The 22,866-nt window shown below is 40.8% G+C and overlaps 2 protein-coding genes across 9 annotated transcripts in view; both read right to left on the bottom strand.

Moving 5' to 3' along the window:
- prtga (protogenin homolog a (Gallus gallus)) overlaps positions 1-14,006 on the bottom strand; it is a 40,914-nt gene extending 26,908 nt beyond the window's left edge. For both annotated transcript variants that reach the window (XM_010880178.5, XM_020051940.3), the window contains exons 1-2: positions 13,777-14,006; positions 11,662-11,964 (exon numbers count right to left, since the gene is read on the bottom strand). In XM_010880178.5, coding sequence (XP_010878480.4) covers positions 11,662-11,964; positions 13,777-13,843 — 370 coding nt within the window. In that variant the 5' untranslated portion in view covers positions 13,844-14,006. The remainder of the gene's footprint in view (positions 1-11,661; positions 11,965-13,776) is intronic.
- Positions 14,007-17,763: 3,757 nt separating this feature from the next.
- nedd4a (NEDD4 E3 ubiquitin protein ligase a) overlaps positions 17,764-22,866 on the bottom strand; it is a 45,460-nt gene continuing 40,357 nt past the window's right edge. For all 7 annotated transcript variants that reach the window (XM_029123701.2, XM_020054888.3, XM_010880208.5 and 4 more), the window contains 7 exons: positions 22,742-22,815; positions 22,486-22,546; positions 22,329-22,388; positions 21,708-21,815; positions 21,215-21,311; positions 20,624-20,696; positions 17,764-19,808 (listed from right to left, as the gene is read on the bottom strand). In XM_029123701.2, the coding sequence (XP_028979534.2) occupies positions 19,706-19,808; positions 20,624-20,696; positions 21,215-21,311; positions 21,708-21,815; positions 22,329-22,388; positions 22,486-22,546; positions 22,742-22,815 (576 nt within the window). In that variant the 3' untranslated portion in view covers positions 17,764-19,705. The remainder of the gene's footprint in view (positions 19,809-20,623; positions 20,697-21,214; positions 21,312-21,707; positions 21,816-22,328; positions 22,389-22,485; positions 22,547-22,741; positions 22,816-22,866) is intronic.

Genomic DNA, 22,866 nt, shown 5'->3' with positions numbered 1-22,866 from the left:
CCAAATACTAGCAAATGCTAAGTTCAAACTTTAATAAAATAACTCACACTTCCTCTAAAACACTATGCATACAGTAATCTATTTAATAGTTTCAATTTCCCTACAGTTAAGATGGTTGCTGACAACCTGTCAGTTTCAAGGAAACCGAATTCAAGCAGGATGTTGCCAGACCACCCCACCAATCATGTTGCCAGACCTCTCCACCACCAATCATGTTGCCAGACTTCCCCACCACCAATCATGTTGCCAGACCTCCCCACTACCAATCATATTGCCAGACCTCCCCACCAATCAACACCTCCTTTTGCAGTGTTTAGGGCAACTGTTTTAGATCTATTGCCTTACAGACAGTTTTTCTAACTAGCTAGGGCTAGTCTGCAGCTATACTGACAACAAAAATTCTAAGGCCTTTTCAACAAATCCACATCTAAAGAAACATGATGTTCATTATCTCACTATCACGAGTATATCACTATCAGAAAAGTGACACTAAACCTCCTGGAGTTGAGTTCTTCTCAGATCATGCTTGTTCCCGCCCTTAATTGCCATAAAAAATGCACACCTCATTTTTGATGCAGGTGAAGTTTATATTTTTTAAGTCAGATTTTATAGCATTTCTCTCAATGGGCAGGGGTATAAAAAATCAGTTAGTGACCTGACTTACAGTTTCTTTGGCATAAAGAAACCTATATTATTCAAAGGTGAATGTGCAATGTGTTTTAACATTCAAAACAGCTGCATGTTTTCAGAATGCAATGTGCACCAAATAACTCATGGGTAAACAAACAGGCTGTGGTGCCCTTTAACCTCTATGCACACATCCGACGCTCGAGGGGCAAGGAGCCATCAACACTCACAGACGAAGGAGTAGTTTGCGAGTGGGGAGGAGGAGAGGACCATCAGGGTATATCTCCTGGGCTCTCTCAATTAAATTTTTCTTTTTTTGTTCTACTGAAATCCAGCTTTGTTCATGAAATAACCAACTCGATAACAAACTCAACAATCAAGCTAGCTGACTACCTGGCCCAGAACATTTCTGACAGGGCAAGGCGATGTGTGTAGATTCTTTCCACCTATGCTGAGCGTTGTCTGCATTCCTGTTGCAAATGTAAATAGAAAAGTGTATATAAATATTATGTATTCTGATCATCACGACAACCGTTCGTGCAATAGGTCCAGGCTTTAACACAAACACAACCATCCTACATTCTGTACACTAAAATCCCTGAACGCACGTCAAACACAGCATGGTTGCCAGGGGTGAAAAGGGGGGGGGGGCTAACAGATGAAGAACACATGAGAGGAGGCATGCAAAGATTACAAGGCTCAAATTTAACGGCAAACAAATCCTCACAAGGTGCAAGGTTCCCCGTTTCTGAGTGAACAGCTGTTGCCAGTGACATCAGATAGGACGCAAATCAACATCTTCCTGCAACTTCAGTCATTGCCTGAATAATTGAATATTAACGTTAATCATTCAAGATGTGCTTAGCTGTATCCTGAACAAACCTTTCTCAGAGTATTTCTTAAAAGCAACGTACATCTCGACAGTAATCTTGAGAAACCTTGCATAAAGGGAGTCTCCACCCATTCATAAACACATTGGATTGCGTCCTGGCTTCTATAAGAGCCATCATGGATATCTGGACATAACCAAGGTTGCCAGGTGCTGAACAGTGGGAGAGCTGTAACTGCCAGACTGGGCTCCCTGTGACAGATGACAAGCACACTAGCAGCAGCTCTCTGTCCTCTACCAAAGGCAGCAGGGGAAATTTTGTCCCTGCTGAACGCAGCTGAGCCTCCGACATTTCAAGGAAAATACCTCCTGTTTCTCCTTCCAATAGCCAGTGCAGAGCTCATGAACAGAGATATAATGAATCCAATTAACTGGGGATGTATAGCCTCCATTTTGTACCCTCACCAGTTTAAAGAGCTACACCACTTTGCCTTGAACAATAATTTGCATAGCACTTAACTTTTAGTATTACATTATACTTCCAAATTGGCTAACGTCTCTAATGGGTTGCCTGCCACCAGTTGCTCTAAAGGTCAATTTCTTTGTGTAAAGTTAGTTGGAAGACAAGGGGACTGAACCTTTCTCTAAGCCCCTGGCCACTTAGCTTTGGGTATTTTTAATTGAATTAGTTCTAAGCTGTTAGGCCTCTTACGCACCAAGCCCTCTGCAGAGGAATCTCTGATGTGGAGAGACGTGCAGGGAGGCAGGCATTGGACCTGACCGGATGCAGGGCCCCATCCCTCAGAAACACACCAAGGAGCATCTAATCAACATCAAACACATTCCTAAGTGTTGCACAACAGCAGTAGTCCAAATGAAGGCATCTGCCCCTGTGGCCCAGGGCATAAAAGGGAGATCCTCTCAGATCCTCAGATCTGAATTGTTAAAAGATACCGGATTGACAAACAGAGAGGTCCTCATTGATTATTGATGAACTGCTAAGCCTGGATTCAAAATAAAAAAAAATTAAAGGGCATGTCGAACAATGGTCACTGCTCAAATTATATGACTGACCATCTCCTTTGAGTGACCATATTGGCCAGAAGCAGTCCCTAATACTGCTAATTGAAATAATAAGGGAAATGAACAAAGGCCAATACCTTCAACCTTTATGTGCCAATTAAATGCACCATCTTTTCTTTCCAGTCAACGTCCAGATTTCCTTTAACAAAAGTTAAGAGTCAAATGTGGGCTCCGCATTGCCAGAAAATGTAAATGATAGATTTTGTTCTGGAGCTCTGGATGCCCAGTTACTGAACAACAAGCTCAGTTCTCTTTTTTTATATAATAGCAAGTGAGTGCACTGTACAGCAGGAATGGTGAACACACACAGACACAGAGACTGACCCCTAGCCTCCAGTTGGTGGTGGCTATAAACAGTATAGCACAGGGTCTGACAGGCTGCAGTATTTTCTACGTCTCACAATGTATTTATTTTTATTCAACCGCGTGGATAATATATCAGCACCTCACCCCTGCCAGCATAAAAGCGGTTGAATGGATTGTTTACTGTTTTGCCCAGCTTGTTTCTAATGAGGGGAGAGAATGCCTGTGCCAAACAGCAAAAAAGAGGATTTGACCATCTGCCCCTTGCACTGACCCCACCTCTGACCTCCAACCTCCACAAATCTTGTCCTGCATACAGCCCATCCAGGCAGAGCCCTGCAAGGCCAGCCTGGCACTGCTGGGATGCTAACGCGCGCCTGCTGGCTCTCAGTAAACTGCCAATTAATCACACAGAGCCCTTTAAAACTGAGAAGACTCAGCCTACCTACAACTATGAATTGCTTTTTCTCTTCAGCCCTCTCTGCTGCCATTCCTGTAGAATAACGTGTTTGCATAACAGGAGATCTTGGAGGAGGCTGGTGCAGACAAAGTGTGTTAACTACTGCTCATGAAGAGTGGTGATTGACAGTAAATGAAATACCAAACACAAAACTCAGTGATAAGTGTTTCATTATCAAAACTCCAAACTCAGTCTTCTATTTTGCACCCATACACTAAGAATCAGAACCAAGTCTGCAACAGAAAAACGCATCACAGTCTGCAAACTATAGAATCAGGCCTGTTATGCCTCCCAGCTGGCCATTCTTTCTGTTTCCCAGAGGCAGGCAGGGCTGCTGAAGCCAGTGGCTCAGAAAACAACAGGTCAGTGCACAGGTCAAATCTGGACAATGGTATCCTGAAACCTCAGGGGCCAACTGTCCCCCTTCTTCGTGGTCACTCCATCTAAACATCCTGCCACAGTACAGGGGGGGCTATATAAACCCAACCCCCACACCCAGAGGACATGCTCTTTATTAAATGTGAATCCAATATTCAAAGCAATTGTATGCACCTTTTTATTACTATAGTTTGAAGGATCACACTAAAACCACAAACTAGTTGGTTGAAAACATAAAAAAATAAGTAGGAAGAATGTTTCACAGGTTTTGTGAGGAAAGGTGTTGTTATGGAAATATACAAAATGTGGCCAAATAATTTACAAAATGAAAAAACTAAAGAGCAAAAAAGATCAGAACAGTTAAACTAAACCATAAAGTAAATGTTTATAGTGTGCATAATGGGAGTATATGTGCACCTTATTTCCCTATGGTCATGGGCTGACTTTGTTGTTCTCAGACCTGTTACTCAGGCCAGAGGAGCTCAGAGTTGGCAGGCAGGATGTCCTCAAGAAGAATCTACAGACATCAATGAAAATATATGGGAGTATTGATTCCTCCCCCGTAAGTGACAGGTTGACTAACATGTCTGGCTGTGTCATGCCTTCTCTGTCGGACTAGGCTGTGTCATGCCTTCTCTGTCGGACTAGGCTGTGTCATGCCTTCTCTGTCGGACTAGGCTGTGCGGGGCAGTGTGCTGAGCGTATCGTGTGCTGTGCTACAAACCAATTTCGGCACTACTCTGCAGTGTGGTATCAGAAATGGTAGTAAACCAGCGAAGAAGTTGCTCAATTGTAGCATCATTCAATTTGTTGTGATCCAGCACTTGGGTTGTGAAGACGATTGCCTTGGTCACACCTAACATGTCATGGTATTTGGCCTCACCAGTCCCTGATCCTACCTACAGTACTGTCATTGGTGCTGGTGTACCATGTAAATACTCCATTCATGGCGAATGGAACGCTCCGTTTGCCTTGCGGCATGGCGTTTCAGAGGCACTTGGTACGATTGCTTGACAAGACACGGTGGCAGAAGATGAATGGTGAACTGTTGCTGCGCACACAGCCAGATGGCGCTGTGCAGATGTGACTGGGACGTGTGTACCACACAGCCTACGCCAGTAACCTGGGGTCACATTGCATGAGAAAGGATGCTTTCTTGGACAGCAGGAAAGAGGAAGAAGCAAACAGTTGATGTGAATTTATCTGACATTTTAACGAAGCTGATTGGCCTCAACCTCAAGGGTGTCACAGTGAAAGTTGTACTGATCCCACAGTCATTCAATGACATCAGAGCTGTCAGATGGCTCAGCTAGAGCCGAAACACAACAAGGCATTCAGCATGTGATTTCATTTCAGCCAATTATCACACAATCAGCCAATTACCACACGTTTTATCCGTTACTAATTCAAATGATTAATTTAAAGTGCAAATCTGGTCTGAGGACACAACTAAGCGGAGAAAGGTTCAGCAGGGCATGGGCAACGGGTGGGGAGCACAGCGCCTTTCATTACTTCATATGCAAATTACACAAATGGCTTCATGCTGGGATTGAGAGGAAACCATTTAGGAAGCAAGCAGTGGTAAAAATCTAAGGACTGAGGTTACAAATACTATAAACCCACTGCTGTCAAAAACAAGACGTTATTACACTTCCAAACTGTAAAGAAACTATTCAAATAAGCCGATCCGGCCTGCGTATGTAAATACGATCCAGAAGATCAGTGTCAGCAGTTCATGGGTCAAAGGAGGCACAGATACATCCATTATTTAACATATATTTAGAAATGATGGTCATAACATTAACACTCAGAGTGATGATTTAAAAGGTTATTACAATGCCTACACTGGGCCTGGCCTTAAAGAGGAACACCAGGGCTTTCTAAGTGGGACTCGTGTAGTGCTTGGGTTTCTGGACATAGGAATGTCATCCCACACCGGACTGACTTCTTGGTATTTCACACCAGTAACGAGAATAGCTCAGGTTAGTTGTCTCCCCCTTAACCTTCACTGGGAGGGGAAACAAAACGAGATTGTTGGTAAATGGATCATTTTCTTGTGTTCTTCATAGAGGGACATCTTTGGAATTACTTGAATGTAGCAAATGGACAGAACCCTATAGAATGTTGAGTGACCAGGTTTTTTGTAATGGGCAATGACCCCGCTACATTAGTCTTTCCCCCTTTAATCCTTTAATAAATATCACGTTCCTGAAGAAGAATGTTCTGCCTGACAACGGAGGGGAAGAATGCAACGCTGAAAAGCACCACAAATCAATCACTGGCCGGGTGGACTGGGGCTAGGCTAGGCAGCAGACTGCTGGAGGCAGCTCCGCAGAGCCTGCACGGCAGCCCACTGCTCATTGGCTCACTGGCCATGGCCAAACAAAGCACATTTCTCATGAGCACGGTGACCTCTGTGGGGTGAGGAGAAGGGCACGTGCCCCCTCCCATCTCTTATCTGGTGGCAAAGTTCTCTAATCATTCAACATCAGTCCTTCACCCAGCAGAGACAACGCTTTCATTGTGTCTAATCTCTTTTCCAGAGGAATGGTTTCAAACGTTTTAATATAGCAACTTTGTTTCTGCATGAAGTTTTGGACTTACAAATCAGGAGCCTATTTCAACCCATCAGAACCCCTCAGACCCCATCATACCGCCCAAAATAAGCTTGTTTTACTCCAACTTTAGAAAATAAACACACACACACAAATATATAGATATGTTCCCCCACCCCCACTCTAGAAAGCATGCACTTCATTGCGCTACAGAACAAATCAGTTATGACAAATGTCAGTTACGACAAAGTGTGGTTGAAGTGCAAGATGATGAGCTTGATGCTACTTGCAACAAAGCTGACATAAAACTAAAAACCGACTGCATAACATCCTGTGAACCTCTGGAAAACCAAGTTAAGGACACGTGCAGGTATCCTGCACATGATCACATCTCTGGAAAATCCCGTCAATCTGAGGATTCCTACTGACAGCAGTCATGTTGTGGTTTAGCTGCTAAGTCACATGGCCGTTCATCAGGACACCAGCGCCTCCAATCATTTTGACTCAAGGCCATGAACATTAACCACAACTCAAACGACCAATCGCCTGCCTGTAATGGCCAACATCAACCACTCTCTCCATCTCAACACTGTATCAAGTAATAGCGCATCTGTGAGCATCTGCGCTGAGCACACAGGGATTTTCAAAGGGTAGAAAACAGATCGGAAAATACCAATATCCTAGGAGGGTGTTAAGGGTAGTCTCCCCACATTTATAACCTAAAACAACAAATGCCGGGGTCTTTCAACAGGCCAGGGTAAGTGAGGACTTGGCAGGATGACCGACACTGAGGGACATAATAGGGGCAGAGGTGAGAAGAGGGCAGAAGGTACTAAAGGTCTCCACATTTTGTACTATCAATCTTTCTGTTGAAGTACGCAGCACATGGAAAACGCACTGAGCCACAGTGGTGCTTAGCCCAGTATCACTTCATAGACACACTGACACAAATAAAGCTAAATAACAACTTTGTACTCTTAGTCAAAACAAATAGGGCAAATGTGGGATACTCATTTATCCAGTCACTTTCTTAACTTAAAACAGAAGATTAAGACTCACAATTTCTGCAGTGACTTCTTTTATTGTTAGAATTACCCCTTCAAGCACTCACTAGGCTCAGCTGTGCTAACCATTGATCTCTGGACAAACAAATACCCCCGAATAAGTCATTTTCTTCAAGGGGGCAGTTGGGGGCAAAGTGGACAAAGAGGGCTAGAGTGAAAAGCTTTTCATTAATTCTTCAGAGTAGCAGGGCAGAAAACAATTGCGAGGAGCCCACTACCCTCTGCCCCACTGGCTGACCATACAATAAAGTTCAGCCTTTTTGACACTCATGGCAAGGCTGAGGGATGAGGGAACAGCAAATCACATTTGTGTGTGTCGGTCTGTGTGTGTCTGTTTGTGTGTGTCTGTTTGTGTGTATCGGTTTGTGTGTGTCTGTTTGTGTGTATCGGTTTGTGTGTGTCTGTTTGTGTGTATCGGATTGTGTGTGTCGGTTTGTGTGTCGGTTTGTGTGTGTCTGTTTGTGTGTATGGGTTTGTGTGTGTCTGTTTGTTTATATGGGTTTGTGTGTGTCTGTCTATCGGTTTGTGTGTCCGTTTGTTTGTATCAGTTTGTGTGTCTGTTTGTGTGTCTGTTTGTGTGTATCGGTCTGTGTGTCTGTTTGTGTGTATCGGTTTGTGTGTGTCTGTTTGTGTGTATCGGTCTGTGTGTGTCGGTTTGTGTGTGTCGGTTTGTGTGTCTCGGTCTGTGTGTGTCTGTGTGTGTCTGTTTGTGTGTGTATCGGTCTGTGTGTGTCTGTTTGTGTGTGTATCGTCTGTGTGTATCGTTCTGTGTGTGTCTGTTTCGGTCTGTGTGTGTCTGTTTGTGTGTGTCGGTTTGTGTGTGTCTGTTTGTGTGTGTCTGTTTGTGTGTATGGGTTTGTGTGTGTCTGTTTGTTTATATGGGTTTGTGTGTGTCTGTCTATCGGTTTGTGTGTCCGTTTGTTTGTATCAGTTTGTGTGTCTGTATGTGTGTCTGTTTGTGTGTATCGGTCTGTGTGTCTGTTTGTGTGTATCGGTCTGTGTGTGTCTGTCTGTTTGTGTGTATCGGTCTGTGTGTGTCTGTCTGTTTGTGTGTATCGGTCTGTGTGTCTGTTTGTGTGTATCGGTCTGTGTGTGTGATTCTCGGCAACCCCCTTTTTCAACCACTCAGCATTTCTCAGGTACGTGCACATTTTATGAGCTTCTAGACAGATCGTCAAGCAGGTCTAAGTGTCCCTTTAAAACAAGCCTGTAAACTCCCCTGCCTGCCTTTATCACCTCTTAAGTTCATAACATAAAACAGCAAACCCACTCAATTAATAAACACACACACACGCAGCGTCCTTTAAACCTCTGTGAGAGGATCACAGAACTTTCAGTTGCTATGAAGGCAGTCACTGTTTTCGTGAAACTCTTGCAAATCAAGGCTTATTAACTATGCTTATTAACTATATAGGCACTGCATTGACAAGTTGGTGGGTGTAAGTATCTGCTAAAATACTTATTTGTAAATGAGGAACTGAACCAGCATTCTTGTCTCTTATAACCTACCAGAGTACCTCTGAAAGATCAGACAGCGAATGTGTTTCTAAAGAGTAGTAATCTAACCGGTTGGCTCTTCCAGAAAAAAGACTTCCCAGTGGTGAATCATTTTTACAATTTCATAAATAAATAAAAGTCCTGCCCACTGGTGTAGAATTGGTAGAATCACTTTTGTTTTTATTCAACTTCAGCTAAAATGTGCCAATGCTGAATAGACTGGAAAAAATTACTTAATAGGAAAGTAATTAACAAAGGGGGATTTCATATTTTTTAAATCTAAATCTAATGACATGCTGATATATTTTGGTTCTTTCACTTTGAATTCACATTGGTTGAAAACCAAATGTGAAACAAACATGTCTTTCCTGAGTGGGTAACCTTTATATGTACAATTAGTGACAATTACAATATTCTTGGACGTGTGTGTGGAGTGGGCATTTCCTGTCTTGAGTGCTACGCAAAGCTCAGGTTTCCCCGTGAAAGGGAATGCAAGGGAGGGAAAAGAAGGCACATTCTTTTGTGCAAAAGCAGCACAGCAAGAAACATGGCCTGGGGGTGGTGACACCCGGGAACAGAGTCCCTAAGGAGCAGCTCGGCCTAGCGCTGATCCACTGGCCCTTTAAAACCAATGGGGAAAAGCATTCCAAAAAGAACAATTCCCAGTGATTGTGGAGCAACGACATGAAAGCCCGGACCCGTGAATGGGGGTCATCTGCTGTTTAGCACCGGGTTATCAGGCATCCTGGACAGCTCCTAACCTTTAACACCTGCAGCTCCCTCATTTGCACACCAATGGACATATTCTCCTCCACTCAGGGTATCTTTTTGGGTTACAGGCCTCTAACTTTGAAGGCTTTATCCCACTTCCCCCCAAGGCCACCGCTGTAGTGTCCCAGGCCTTTCCCTCTCTCCGCTATGAGGTGGATTAGGGAACTTGAATGCCTAAATGCAACATTGGGCATTACACTGGCGGAGAAAGAGGATCATCCAGCCTGCCAGAGATTAGATGCCTCAGCTCAGCAGACATTGAAAATGACAGCACCCTGCTGGTGATGGAAGAATGGCCTAGTTCCCCTGGTCGAAGATGTTGGAAATGTCACTTTTATGCCTTTTAGAGTGTTAAGTCTCTATCTATTCCTCAATTACTAGGTTAGCGTCAAACAGTTTAGCAAACTACTAAAATGTACATGTTGCATTCGTCAATCCATTTAATAATGTTTTCAAGAGAAAAAAAGTAACTTTACATGAAATGTTGTGTCGATTTGATGCCTGTTAAGAAGTGAAGAGCTTTGCTAATAGTTTGGTGCTTGTACTACTCCCATCAAACGTTGATATTACTTGCATGCTTTCAAGATGAAAACACAACTGTGCATCCAGATGTTTTATCTGTTCATCAAATGAAAGCTTTTTAGATGGGCATAGTGTTTAGTTCATCTGTTTACGTATCACTTCACTACAACAACTATAACATAACCTCCTCAGGTCACATCACTCCTATAACATAACCTCCTCAGGTCACATCACTCCTATAACATAACCTCCTCAGGTCACATCACTACTATAACATAACCTCCTCAGGTCAAATCACTGCATAAAATAACCTTGTCAAGTTACATTACTACTATCACATAACCTCCTCAGGACAATTCACTAATATAACATAACCTCCTCAGGACAATTCACTACTGTAACATAACCTCCTCAGGTCACTTCACCACTATAACATAACTTACTCAGGTCACTTCACTAACATAACATAACCTCCTCAGGACAATTCACTAATATAACATAACCTCCTCAGGACAATTCACTAATATAACATAACTTCCTCAGGTCACTACACTAATATAACATAACATCCTCAGGTCACTACACTAATATAACATAACTTCCTCAGGTCACTTCACTAATATAACATAACCTCCTCGTGTCACTTTACTACTACTTATCATAAGTGACCATGTACCGTGAGAAATCAAATAAACGTCATACAGTGTCTTGGACGCTACCATGACCACATTCAACAATGACCAATGATGTACCACAACCAGTCATGTACCAGACTAATGATGTACCATAACCAGTCATGTACCAGACTAATGATGTACCATAACCAGTCATGTACCAGACTAATGATGTACCATAACCAGTCATGTACCAGACTAAAGATGTACCATAACCAGTTCATGTACCAGACTAATGATGTACCATAACCAGTCATGTACCAGACTAATGATGTACCACAACCAGTCATGTACCAGACTAATGATGTACCATAACCAGTCATGTACCAGACTAATGATGTACCATAACCAGTTCATGTACCAGACTAATGATGTACCATAACCAGTTCACGTACCAGACTAATGATGTACCATAACCAGTCATGTACCAGACTAATGATGTACCATAACCAGTCATGTACCAGACTAATGATGTACCATAACCAGTTCATGTACCAGACTAATGATGTACCACAACCAGTCATGTACCAGACTAATGATGTACCACAACCAGTCATGTACCAGACTAATGATGTACCATAACCAGTCATGTACCAGACTAATGATGTACCATAACCAGTCATGTACCAGACTAATGATGTACCATAACCAGTTCATGTACCAGACTAATGATGTACCATAACCAGTTCATGTACCAGACTAATGATGTACCACAACCAGTCATGTACCAGACTAATGATGTACCATAACCAGTTCATATACCAGACCAATGATGTCAAATTCCCAACGATGCACCATAACCAATTCCCCACAATAACACATCAGGATGCCCAATTTAGGTGGTTTTTGCCTGGAAAAATCTCTCCATGATACCATGTGACAGCAATAAGACACTTACTTGCGATTGTAAGATGGGCTTTCTGGCTCCGGATGGCTCCATATTTGTTCTGAGCAAGGCATTGGTAAAACCCTTCATCTGATTTGTCTCCTCTTCTGCTCTCCACCTCCGAAATATAAAGTGAACCATTGGAGAGAATGTAGAAGCGCTCGTTCTCTGCAACTTTTAGTCCATTTTTAAGCCACCTGATTCCAATTGGCGACTCTCCGTGCGCCTGACAGTCCAATATAACAACATCCTTCCGCATGACGGTAACATCATGGGGCTCTTTGATAAAAAATAGTTCACTAAAACAAAAAATACCTGTGGAAATAGGGAAAAAGGAGTCAGTCTGGCTGGAGGGGGAGAGGAAGCAACGCAATGAAATTGTCAGCAGTATTAGACCAGGACCTACATCTACTCCATACATAATACATATGTAGGGTTAAGTTAAACTTTAGTCATTTTCACATTACAGTCCGTAGAGGCTTCATGAATAATGAACCCATTCAAAAGGACTAAGTTTAGTGAGGTAAGGTAATCATATTTGAGTTTTCAGGTTTCTTTCTGCTTCAATTTAATCCAATTACTCATCTGGCTCATAAAGCCAATTCCGTTACTGCGCTCCCAGCATGCTGTTCATAAGATGTTCCCTTTTCAAGGATAAGACTCCCAGCTGTAAAAAGTAATAATCCAGACAGGAAGAAAAAGTCTTTATAATTTTCTAAATCAAATGTGATGGCTACATTAGTCTAGCAAATAGTACTCCCACTACACTCCATTATTCAACGGATGAAGACGAAAACAACTATTAATATGGCCAAGTCAAGGGTCATTGTAGTAATGCCATTTAACATTATTAATTTTACCTTAACTTTACCATTCTAATTGACAGAGAATACATTTTCATTCACAGCAACAACTGGGGATTAGGAGGCCATGATTGTTTGAGGGAATAGTTAGTGAACACAGCCAGGCTACCAAGTGAGTAATGGCACTATAAAAATGCAATGCAATGTCTGCAATAACTGCCCTGGGGCATTGGAATATCCTTAGACCAGAGGAAAATCTGCCTCCTTCTGGTCCTTCAAAGACACTTCAAGCAGCCCAGCAACCTGACATGGTTTCAGAGGCAAGCCAGCAGTGTGAGGCATGCTATAGAGATTTGCTTCAGGCCATTGAAGTCCTAATTTACACAAATAATTACCCTGTATTAATGGACATGTAAATGGTTCCCATATAATAGTTTCATGTTAAGGAAATTCCTAAGTTATTGTGAAACGTGCTGAGATAAGGATATTCGCAGTATAGTGGATGACACAGGCCTTTTATATGCCTTTTTTTATGCAAACAGGTCATTAACATTTCATTAAACATTAGACCGCATACGCTTAAAATCTCTGAATTTACTGGTGCTGAACATGTTGGGAACATGTTGTGAATTTAGAAACTAACCAAAGAATTTTACAAATGTTAGTAAATGATAAAAATAAATATTTCAAAAATAATTTTCATTGGTATAATTGAAATAAATAGCAGAAAATTTTTAGAAAATCAGTAGCCAAATTAAAATAATGTAACAATTTCCACACGTATTATAAGGAAATTGTATTCACTGAATTAATCTAATATGAGTAGGGAATAGTAGCCTAAACAATGTTTTCGCGGTTTGGCTAATCAACAGTATCTTAAACCAGGGCTGGTAATATAGACAAATCCACGTGCAGGCTATCTGACTAGTGGGTTGCGCTGCACTGTTTACTATTTCAATAACAAAATCTGGTTGTCGCATGGTGATTCGAGGCACAAACCAAAAGTCCACCATACATTGATAGTTATAGGTTCTTTACTCAATATTCGAAGCAGGGGTCAGCGTGGTCATTTCGTTACCCCGTAAAATCTGGTCAGTGGTTGTGGGTCCACTTAGCTAATAAATCGTTGCCTGTAGCCAACATTTAAATGATTACATTTCGAAAACGTGTTTGAACAGAACACTTCAACTAACTTCTGAAATGTTTTCCTTTTCATTATGAACTGCAAAACTTACTGGGATAGGAGTATGGACACATCAGTCCAGTTTGGTGATTTCCATGCATTCACTATAATTCTAAAAATTAAAACCAAAAAATGTCTTACCTGAGATTGGAAGAAAAACCGCAAAAAACAGCAAGCGCTGATACAATTTCCTTTCAAAAGACTCCATTTATTCAAATTGTTCTTGCATACTAACTATTTTATCTCCTACCTCCAGTAGAACTGCGTGCTAATCCAAGAGGAGAGTAACTGCGTTTCTGATCGCAGCAGGGATTACTTTTTTTCAGGGTAGAACAGACATCCCCCACCCATTGCGGCGTTCTATGGTTGAGTTATTCGTGGGGTGAATGTATGGGAAAGTTCCTCCGCCTTCAGTAATCAATGCACACTTTTATTTTTGAGTCCTGTAAGTAGGCTATGTTTTGGTCACATGTTACTGGAATTACAAAAAAAACGTTAATACAACTACAGTGTATGTAGACATCACATTGCTGTATAATTCATCCAGCCATAGCCTAGATTTAATTAAAATAATTTGTCGTTATCTGTGCGCATAAATATATCAAATAAATCTATTTTTGGAAACTTGGATTTAAACTACACTTTGACGTTTTATCAGGGTCGATTTAAAAGCTTTTAACATCTCTTTTGGTCGTACAGGCTATCAGTTGCCAATGCCTTACTATTTACACCATGCATTTATTTTTAATGGCTCTGAAGGACACGACTGTAACACCAGTATGATGCAGTCAAGAGCATTAACATAAACAACAGCATGACCAACAGTAGACGGTGCAGGTCTAGAAATCAAACTGAAGGAATATTTTACAGACTTTAATAGGGATGACACACTGTGTATACTTGCAAAATTATATACTATTGACAAATACAGATGTTCCGTTCTTACGGACCATTTTCTAAGACAGATGGGTAAATACATTAAAAGGTCTGATTCAATATACATGTGGGCTGGTAAAAGTCATTGCATGTCAAACAAGACAACTGCACAACTAATGTGCAGTCTGGAGGGGAATACAGCTATTTATGGAAATGAGGCACTATCTAACGCTGTGAACTGGGCTCAGCAATTATCAGGAAACACTGATAGGAGGACAGCTGCTGCGTAAACGCACATATTGATCCAGTGTCCATCTCTTATTGTTAAGTGAGTTTGACCTTCCTCCCCTGCCCCGGACCCATTCGGTAGCAGGGTGAGTCCCAGCTGTACGGCCCACCCCCCCCCCAAGCCAAAATGTATCCAAAAAAACTACCAGGATGAATGTGTGAACTTGTACAATGTATACAACAATGTATAAAATCAAAGGTGTGAAAGTGGTGATCCAAGACACTGACATTAAAAATTAAATGTCTATTTCAGGAAACCCTCAACACAAGTAAAATGCCAAGGGCAAGGAGTTATTATCCTTTTACATATATTAACTTAGTATGGTGTCATCTAACTGTGTAATAACTTTAAAATCACTTAACCTAAAGTTGTTTGTTGGTCTCAATAAACAGTGTGGACATGCTATGATCCTCCTACTTAATATTGCAGGGTGAAGATCTACTGAAGTAATGAGTGTCCTGAAGAATTTATGTATTTAAAACACAAATTGACAATTGGAATTACCAAAGTTGAAAAGCTGAGGTAGAGGGTGGATTTAATTACGAGTAACAAATATGTCGTTACCAGTGAATCTTAAAGCTATGATGCAAGGTGGTCAGATCAATGCTAACAGATGGAGACGTGCATGGAGATTACATTTTGGGGCCAGATCAATGGAGTAAAAGTCATCAGGTTATGAATGTTTAAAAGGCAAATTTAGCACCAGAGCCTTCTTGTATTGGACAAACCCAGTGTCATCCTGCTCCCATGTAGACCCACGCCCACTGACCCCAGCACTGTCCAAAGGCTGGCCTGAATTGTGTGTGACCTATTACCTGACGCTTCAACCTGGGAGGCATTTTGGAAGGAGGTTGTGGGGAGAACACTGGTCAAATGAATGGGCCTTTCATGACAAATAATCATTGCAGAAGTGCTTAACACAAATCACAGTGGTCTGGTTTGTAATCAGGTAGGACACCCTATTTGTTGGGTAAACAGTCGATTGTAACTGCAGCCTACCTTGTGTGGCATAGTATGACACATTATCGTTTAGTTAATCATTTGTGTAACTTGTAAGTCAATTACAAGCCAGATAGTTCATGTTGTAAATGTTTCAGATCGTCTTCCATGATTCACAGCATAAATGGTAAAATACAACACATTGCCAACAACAAGATGGTATCTCTAGCTATTTATATCTGCAAGTCCATACAACAAAATGATCTAGTGTCTCGGGCCTTCTTCAAAATGTCTTGGAAAATGTAATGTAAATAAGCCCTAAAATAAGTCTAGCTAGCGTTTTATTCTCTCTCTCGTAATGTAAATAAGCCCTTCGTTTGTGTAATCAAGTTGCATAATTATAAAATGTTTGATAGTGAAGTTCAAAACCGAGCCAGGTGCTATTTTCAATCTTGCACTATGGCCAAAGATGTCCCATTAGCTGAAACCTTTTTAACATGCAACACATTTTTGGATATTAGATGCATAAATCCTGCTTGAAAGATTGTAAGGAGCAGCAAATCAAATAGCCAGATGATGACACAAAACATGACACTTCTGGGATGCTTTGGATCAACTTTATTGTGATGAGCTAAGAATATGTATGTATGTATGTATGAAATGTTTCAGCGCCACTTACTGGAAGGAATCAGCATTACAGACAGTAGATGCATTGGTTTGGGAAGGTTAAAACTAGAGTCAAAGGGAGAGCTGGGCAGTGTTGCGCTCCACACCTTACAGACTCGAGAAAAGTAGGACACAAATTTGATAAACACAGATTTTGGTTTGGGTTGACCACAAGATGGTAGCAAGGGTTATGGCTGTGCTAAGATGTGGAAATGAAACTAACCATGAGAATCTGAGGTGTGTTGAATTCTCGTTAACATTTCATACAGTCCGGAACAATTTGGTACGAAAGACCTATTTCAACAAAGGTTCGTTATCATGTTTTGAATTGACAATCAAAAACACATGAAAAATTTTACACCAAGAGACACACATACCTCAAACTATCAAGGATATAGACACAAAGTTCACTGAGTTTCATTGTGGTCCACATAAAAAATTACTGAAGAACTTAAAAAACTGTGACCATGCTGACAGTGTTTTCAGAGCACAACCAAAACGTGTTTTTAAACTGACTGTTCAGTACAGCACCATTACCCTGTAATTGAAGGTTCCAGACAGTAAAAATGTACTGAATGCAGCTCAGGCCTTTCAGGCAGTGTATACTGATGTGTTCTTTCTCAGAAATGTTGGTCAGAACCTGTCCAGAACCGCTGCAAGACGTGGACTTCATCAACACTACATTTATTTTGGTGACATTACAGTTAAGACAAATTGTCTCATCTCATCTTCATCCGCTTATCCGGTATCGGGTCGCGGGGGCAGCAGCTCCAGCAGGGGACCCCAAACTTCCCTTTCCCGAGCAACATTTACCAGCTCTGACTGGGGGATCCCGAGGCGTTCCCAGGCCAGTGTCGAAATATAATCTCTCCACCTAGTCCTGGGCCTACCCTGAGGTCTCCTCCCAGCTGGACGTGCCTGGAACACCTCCCTAGGGAGACGTCCTGGGGGCATCCTTACCAGATGCCCGAACCACCTCAGCTGGCTCCTTTCGATGGAAAGGAGCAGCGGCTCTACACAGAGTTCCTCACGGATGGCTGAGCTTCTCACCCTCCATCGGTTTCCTGCTGAGAACCATGGCCTCAGATTTAGAGGTGCTAATCCTCCTCCCAACCGCTTCGCATTCGGCTGCGAACCGATCCAGTGAGTGCTGAAGGTCACAGACCGATGATGCCATCAGGACCACATCATCTGCAAAAAGCAGCGATGAGATCCCCAGCCCACCGAACTGCAACCCCTCCCCACCCCGACTACGCCTCGATATCCTGTCCATAAAAGTTACAAACAGGATTGGTGACAGTTAAGACAAATTGTAGGCAATAAAATAGACATTATTCTAAAGGCATCTATATTTTCTCAAGTAGGATTTCATTTATTCATGGGTGGAAATTTGGATGACAGGTTGGCATCTTATGAAATTACATTGTAAGGATGTAAAGATGCATTAAGCTCTTGGCCATCCACCCAAAGCAGTAAACATACATTAATGATCCAATCATATGATACATTACAAATATAGACATTGCAATAAGCAGTCAAATTACATGCTTTCGTGTTGTTGCAATGTTTTGGTACGTTATGTAAACATTGACTCAATGCAAATAAAGTTAATGGTAGGGTATTCTGACATAATACTAAAATAAAAATATATATAAAAAATAATCCCCATCATTGACAATCTGTAAAATCAGAAATAAGACATTCACAGGACTGAAATGGAAATATACATTACTTAATATTATTTCAAATTGAGACAACCAACAGGAATAACACAGCATTATACTGCTCCCGAACACACTAATTAAAGTAATGAAATAGGCTAACTCCGTCCTCATTGAAGGCACTGCATAAACTTTTTCCTCTGGATGTTAAATATCAAACAATTTATATGAAAAGAAAAACAAATTGGAGGTGGCATTTCCATTTATTAGTTTTTGTAAATATACTGCCATTTACTTGGCATGCGATTAAAACATCAAAATGTTTTAACAAGGTACATAAGTTTTATTTCATTACATTGTTGATATAAAATGAACATACAGTAGTCAGAATAACAGCACTGACTTGATATAATATTATATAAATAAAATGATTAATAATACAGTTATGGATGATTAACAATAACTATTCAAGGATGAGGACATCCTAAGATTTGGATGATCAAATTCTATAATGCATTACAAATGAAGGCATTGTCACTTAACAGTCTAAATTACCACTGAAAGGAAAGAATGTGCTTTTTTTTGTTGTTGCAATGTTTACATGTAAACATTTACTCAATTTCAAATGTGCACTTAAAAGCTGAGAATTTTAGCATAATACTCAATGTATGCAATCTTATAAATGCATAAGTATAAAATTAAAAAAATAATTGAGAAAAGAAAAACAATTTTCCATCATGGGCAATCTGTAAACATACCAGAGTGTAAACAAATGTTTTCAACCTTTCATAAAATAAATTATTTCATATGTACAGTGAATTCCCTCAAGAAAATCAGAGGCAAATCGAAAGACATTCACAGGACTTTGAACTGATCGTATACATTTCCTGATATTGTGTCAGAGTTATAACAAAGATCAATATAAAAAAAAAACAAGGTACTCTTAAAAACAGAATACTGTACTGCTATTTAACACGCCATAATGATTAGAGGAATAGAAAATAATACATCTAACACTGGATAAGAAATAGCAGAGGAAACATTTTGCAAGAGTGTGTGTATGTGCAAGAAAGAGCAACATGTTCCTAATGTAAGTCAGTTATATGATTTCCTCAATAAGCTATAAATGGTTTATTCATTGTCATTTCCTCAGTGTATATCGAAGTTCATATTAAACTTCCAAATGTTAGAATGTTTATCATAGATAAATTATATCTATATGCTATAGTACATTTGATATATTGTATACAGGTCTGGTAAAGAATACAAATATTTATTCAACAAAAAGTTTTTTGTAAACTTAAGACACCAAGTGTGCTTTAAGCAATGATTTCCACTCATCCAACTGTGCAGGAGAAAGGAGCACCAAAAGCTTTGCTCCTCTCGGCCCATTAGCGGGTCTGGACCAGAATGTGTTCTGTTAGCATCAAACAGAAGTACAGCACACAAGGTAATCGCCCTCATAACACTGGCAATGACTACCATTTAACATCTACACTGTGAGCCACTCCCCTAAAGGCTAGTACACATGCCACATAAAGCCAGCTAAGGTCCGCTCCACAATTTAAGCCACACAAGTACAGAGAAATGTGCGAGGATGATGCAGCGCCTGCGTAGTTGGAGTAAAGTGTGTCGCGGCCTAATCCACTCCATCAAAGCCTTGGGCATTCTCTATGGCAATGTGAAGCTTCTCCCTCAGCTCCTCAAACGACTCATAGGGAGGGAGGTCCAGCCGGTTGAAGCTGAAGGTAAAAAGTACAACGACTCCGTCAAAAAAGAAAACAGCACAAAAGAACATTCGCTGCTCTAATCGGGTAGGACTAAAATGCTAGTTATGCATCCTGTTTTCAAACACTCATGCAATGCTTGGGGGAGGAAGTCAGCTATTCCCATTCAAATCGATGCTTCCAATTTTAAGAAAGAGCAACACACAAACCTTCTTTAAATAACTGTAGTAAAAACTCTGCCCAGATTTTGTGAATGAAAAGAATACTAATGTCATTGTCACTAGTCAACTCCATAATGCTTAAGTTAAACTTAAACCAGTGAAGAGCTGAAGCTATAGCTGTGCTATCCATTCTACTTGTTATTTTAAAAGGGCAATATGTAGAGTTTTAGCATTGTCCATAATATATCTGCACTGAGTGAAAGAAAATAATTCACATTAGTTGCATACAAAAGTGCCTTATAAAATGCAGAATTTATATTGGTCAGGAGAAGCTACACCCTCCCTCTCCTACATCCACCTCACAAAAAAAGGGCAGAAAGCTTTTTGGAAGCTTGATACACTTTTCTTCCACACAAATGTCATAACACATAGTTAAGAACTGCATGCTGTGGGATATTACTGCCACTGTGTCACGCCTACCTGAAGCCTAATTGGTCCTTTGAAATTATAACAACAACGTTGATTACAATTGGCCAAGTAATACCTGTTGCCCCATTATAGCAAGAGGCCTCTAAGACTCTGAGCCTGTTGTTGAAATCTGGCCCAGGATGCCTGGTGTGGCAACAGATCTGCAGCCTTAGCCCAGCGGTTGTGTGGTAGGGTACTCACCATGTGTGGGCTCGAGGTAGTTTGTCTCGCGTTCCCCACTGCTCAATGGTAAACAGCTGTGGCCCATTGGACCCTGAGATTCCATCGCAGAAAACAAGAACGTAAAGAAACACCTCTGGTCACAACTCAGAATTATGGTTTCAAAGTTCATAATGGTGAATGGGTGAAGTGGAGATTAACGTTGGCTTTTGAAGTAAATAAACATATTGCTATCCAAACCATAAAACCGCTAACAAAACCACAGCCCCACCAGCATCACTTAATCAAGACAGAAACAACTCCATAACTTTATAATGACACGGTAAAGAAAAGTAGTTTCACATTGCACCTCTGCATTCTAGAGCACTATTACAGCGTTGTTTTTTTTAAAGCTCTGACTTTTAAAACCTTTCTGCAATGTAGGGTATATCTTTATATGGAGAATCACATGCGAAAATATTTCTTTCAAAAAAAAGAATAGTCTACTCTTGGTTGGCCAAGATGTTCTTAAGTCAGGGACTGCCTTAGTGTATGACTGTGATTTAAAACAACACAGTACCCTATATTATTCAAATGAGTCTTTACACAGAGCAGTTGACCAGAATGACTCACCGTAGAGCTCTGCAAATCCATTCATTGGGACCCGGGAGGTGCCAGTCACAAACTGCAACAGTCGGATACGCTTCTCCGCATCCATCAACAGAACAGTCTGAGAACGAAAAAAATCCTCAAGTACTTGTTTTGGATATCAAGAAATTCCTCAAAAACACAAAAAGTTTCACCGATACGGAAACAATATCCAAGGGATTTCGGCGAGTCTTAGCTTGGATGAAGGGGCAAATGGCTTTAACGATCAAACAGAGCAAAATTCAAGTGTTTTTCTTTAAAATGTGTCAACCACTTGAAAAAAACACTACTCAAAGTGCTCAGTTTATTTTCAACGCTAACAACAGATATTTAACTTTTGTTTCCATATCTAAACTGGATAATATTTTAAAACCGTTATCACACAACAGAATGTAATGGTCTCTGTTATGTTGTGCCTCCTTAACAAGGACATTGTAGGGTCCATAGGCCTGTGGCCAGGGGGGCGAAGTTGTCTTACCTTCCAAAACCACAGGATCACAGGCTGGTTCGAACAGTAACCATTCTTGTAGTTGGTGTTCTCCCTCCAGTCATTCACATCCACGTCTCCCAGGCCGCACATCAGAAGCTAAGGAGAACAGACAGAACATCCCTTAATGCTTTGGAAATAATGCTTGACACACACACACAAACACACTTTTGTAGAGTTGCCAGTCCTAGAAAAACTGTGATAAAGCACTAAACAAAATGTAACTAAAGATAGACAATATAGAAAATCCAAGGGCTTACATATACCTGAAAATCAAGCTGAATTTGTCAGACACTCCTGGATATACACACTGTCCATCCATCTACCTTAAGTAGAAAGCTCGCTACCTAGTTAGCCATCTCTCTGTTTGGCGCCATTTGCCTAGCTCATTAGCGCCTATGGTGAATGTCTATGTCTGTTTACACTTGGGTCAGGATGCATCTTAAGGTTTCTGAACCTTGACTTTGTAAGTCACCATGTGACTACAATAAACATTGGGCAAAAGCCTGGCTCATTAACGGTCTTGTTCATTTTATACATTATATTAAATTTTTCTTTAAGTGTTACAATAATTGTGGAGGCAAATGAACATGTGATATGAAAGACACCTACCTCCAGCTCATTCTCATCGAAGATCTTGATGAGATCCTGGGGTATCAACTCATAGAATCCCTACAACAGTAGAGAGCAACAAGCAATATGTAAACATAAAAAAATATATATTAATAATGTGAGCAAAACAATCAGAACATTAAAATCTGGTGTTTACCTCCTTGAATGCAGTCATCTGCTTTTGTATCCTGTTCACAAATCTCCACTGCATAACAAGACTGAAAAAAGGCATGTGTATTTTCTATGGGATTATTCCTTAATATCTTCTCATTATTTCCAAACACAGAGAAATTAAACTTTTTCACTGGCCATTTACAAATCCTATACATGTGACTTAGGGGCCACCTACAGGTGACCAGTGAACTAACAACATGTCAGTCCTGTTTCTACCAGTAGAGGGCTCTGGTGCTTACTGGATGTATTCCTTCTTGTTGTTGTCGGTGACAACTATTTCAGCTCCTTCCGGCTTCAGATCATGCTGGTGTGTCTAAAAGGAAAAAACTGTGATATAAGAGCAGTACTGACACTAGACAACCAC

The sequence above is a fragment of the Esox lucius genome, chromosome 2 (assembly GCF_011004845.1).
Source record: "Esox lucius isolate fEsoLuc1 chromosome 2, fEsoLuc1.pri, whole genome shotgun sequence".
Lineage (NCBI taxonomy): Eukaryota > Metazoa > Chordata > Actinopteri > Esociformes > Esocidae > Esox > Esox lucius.
The sequence above is the reverse complement of the archived record's forward strand: the minus strand, read 5'-3'. Positions and strand labels throughout refer to the sequence as shown.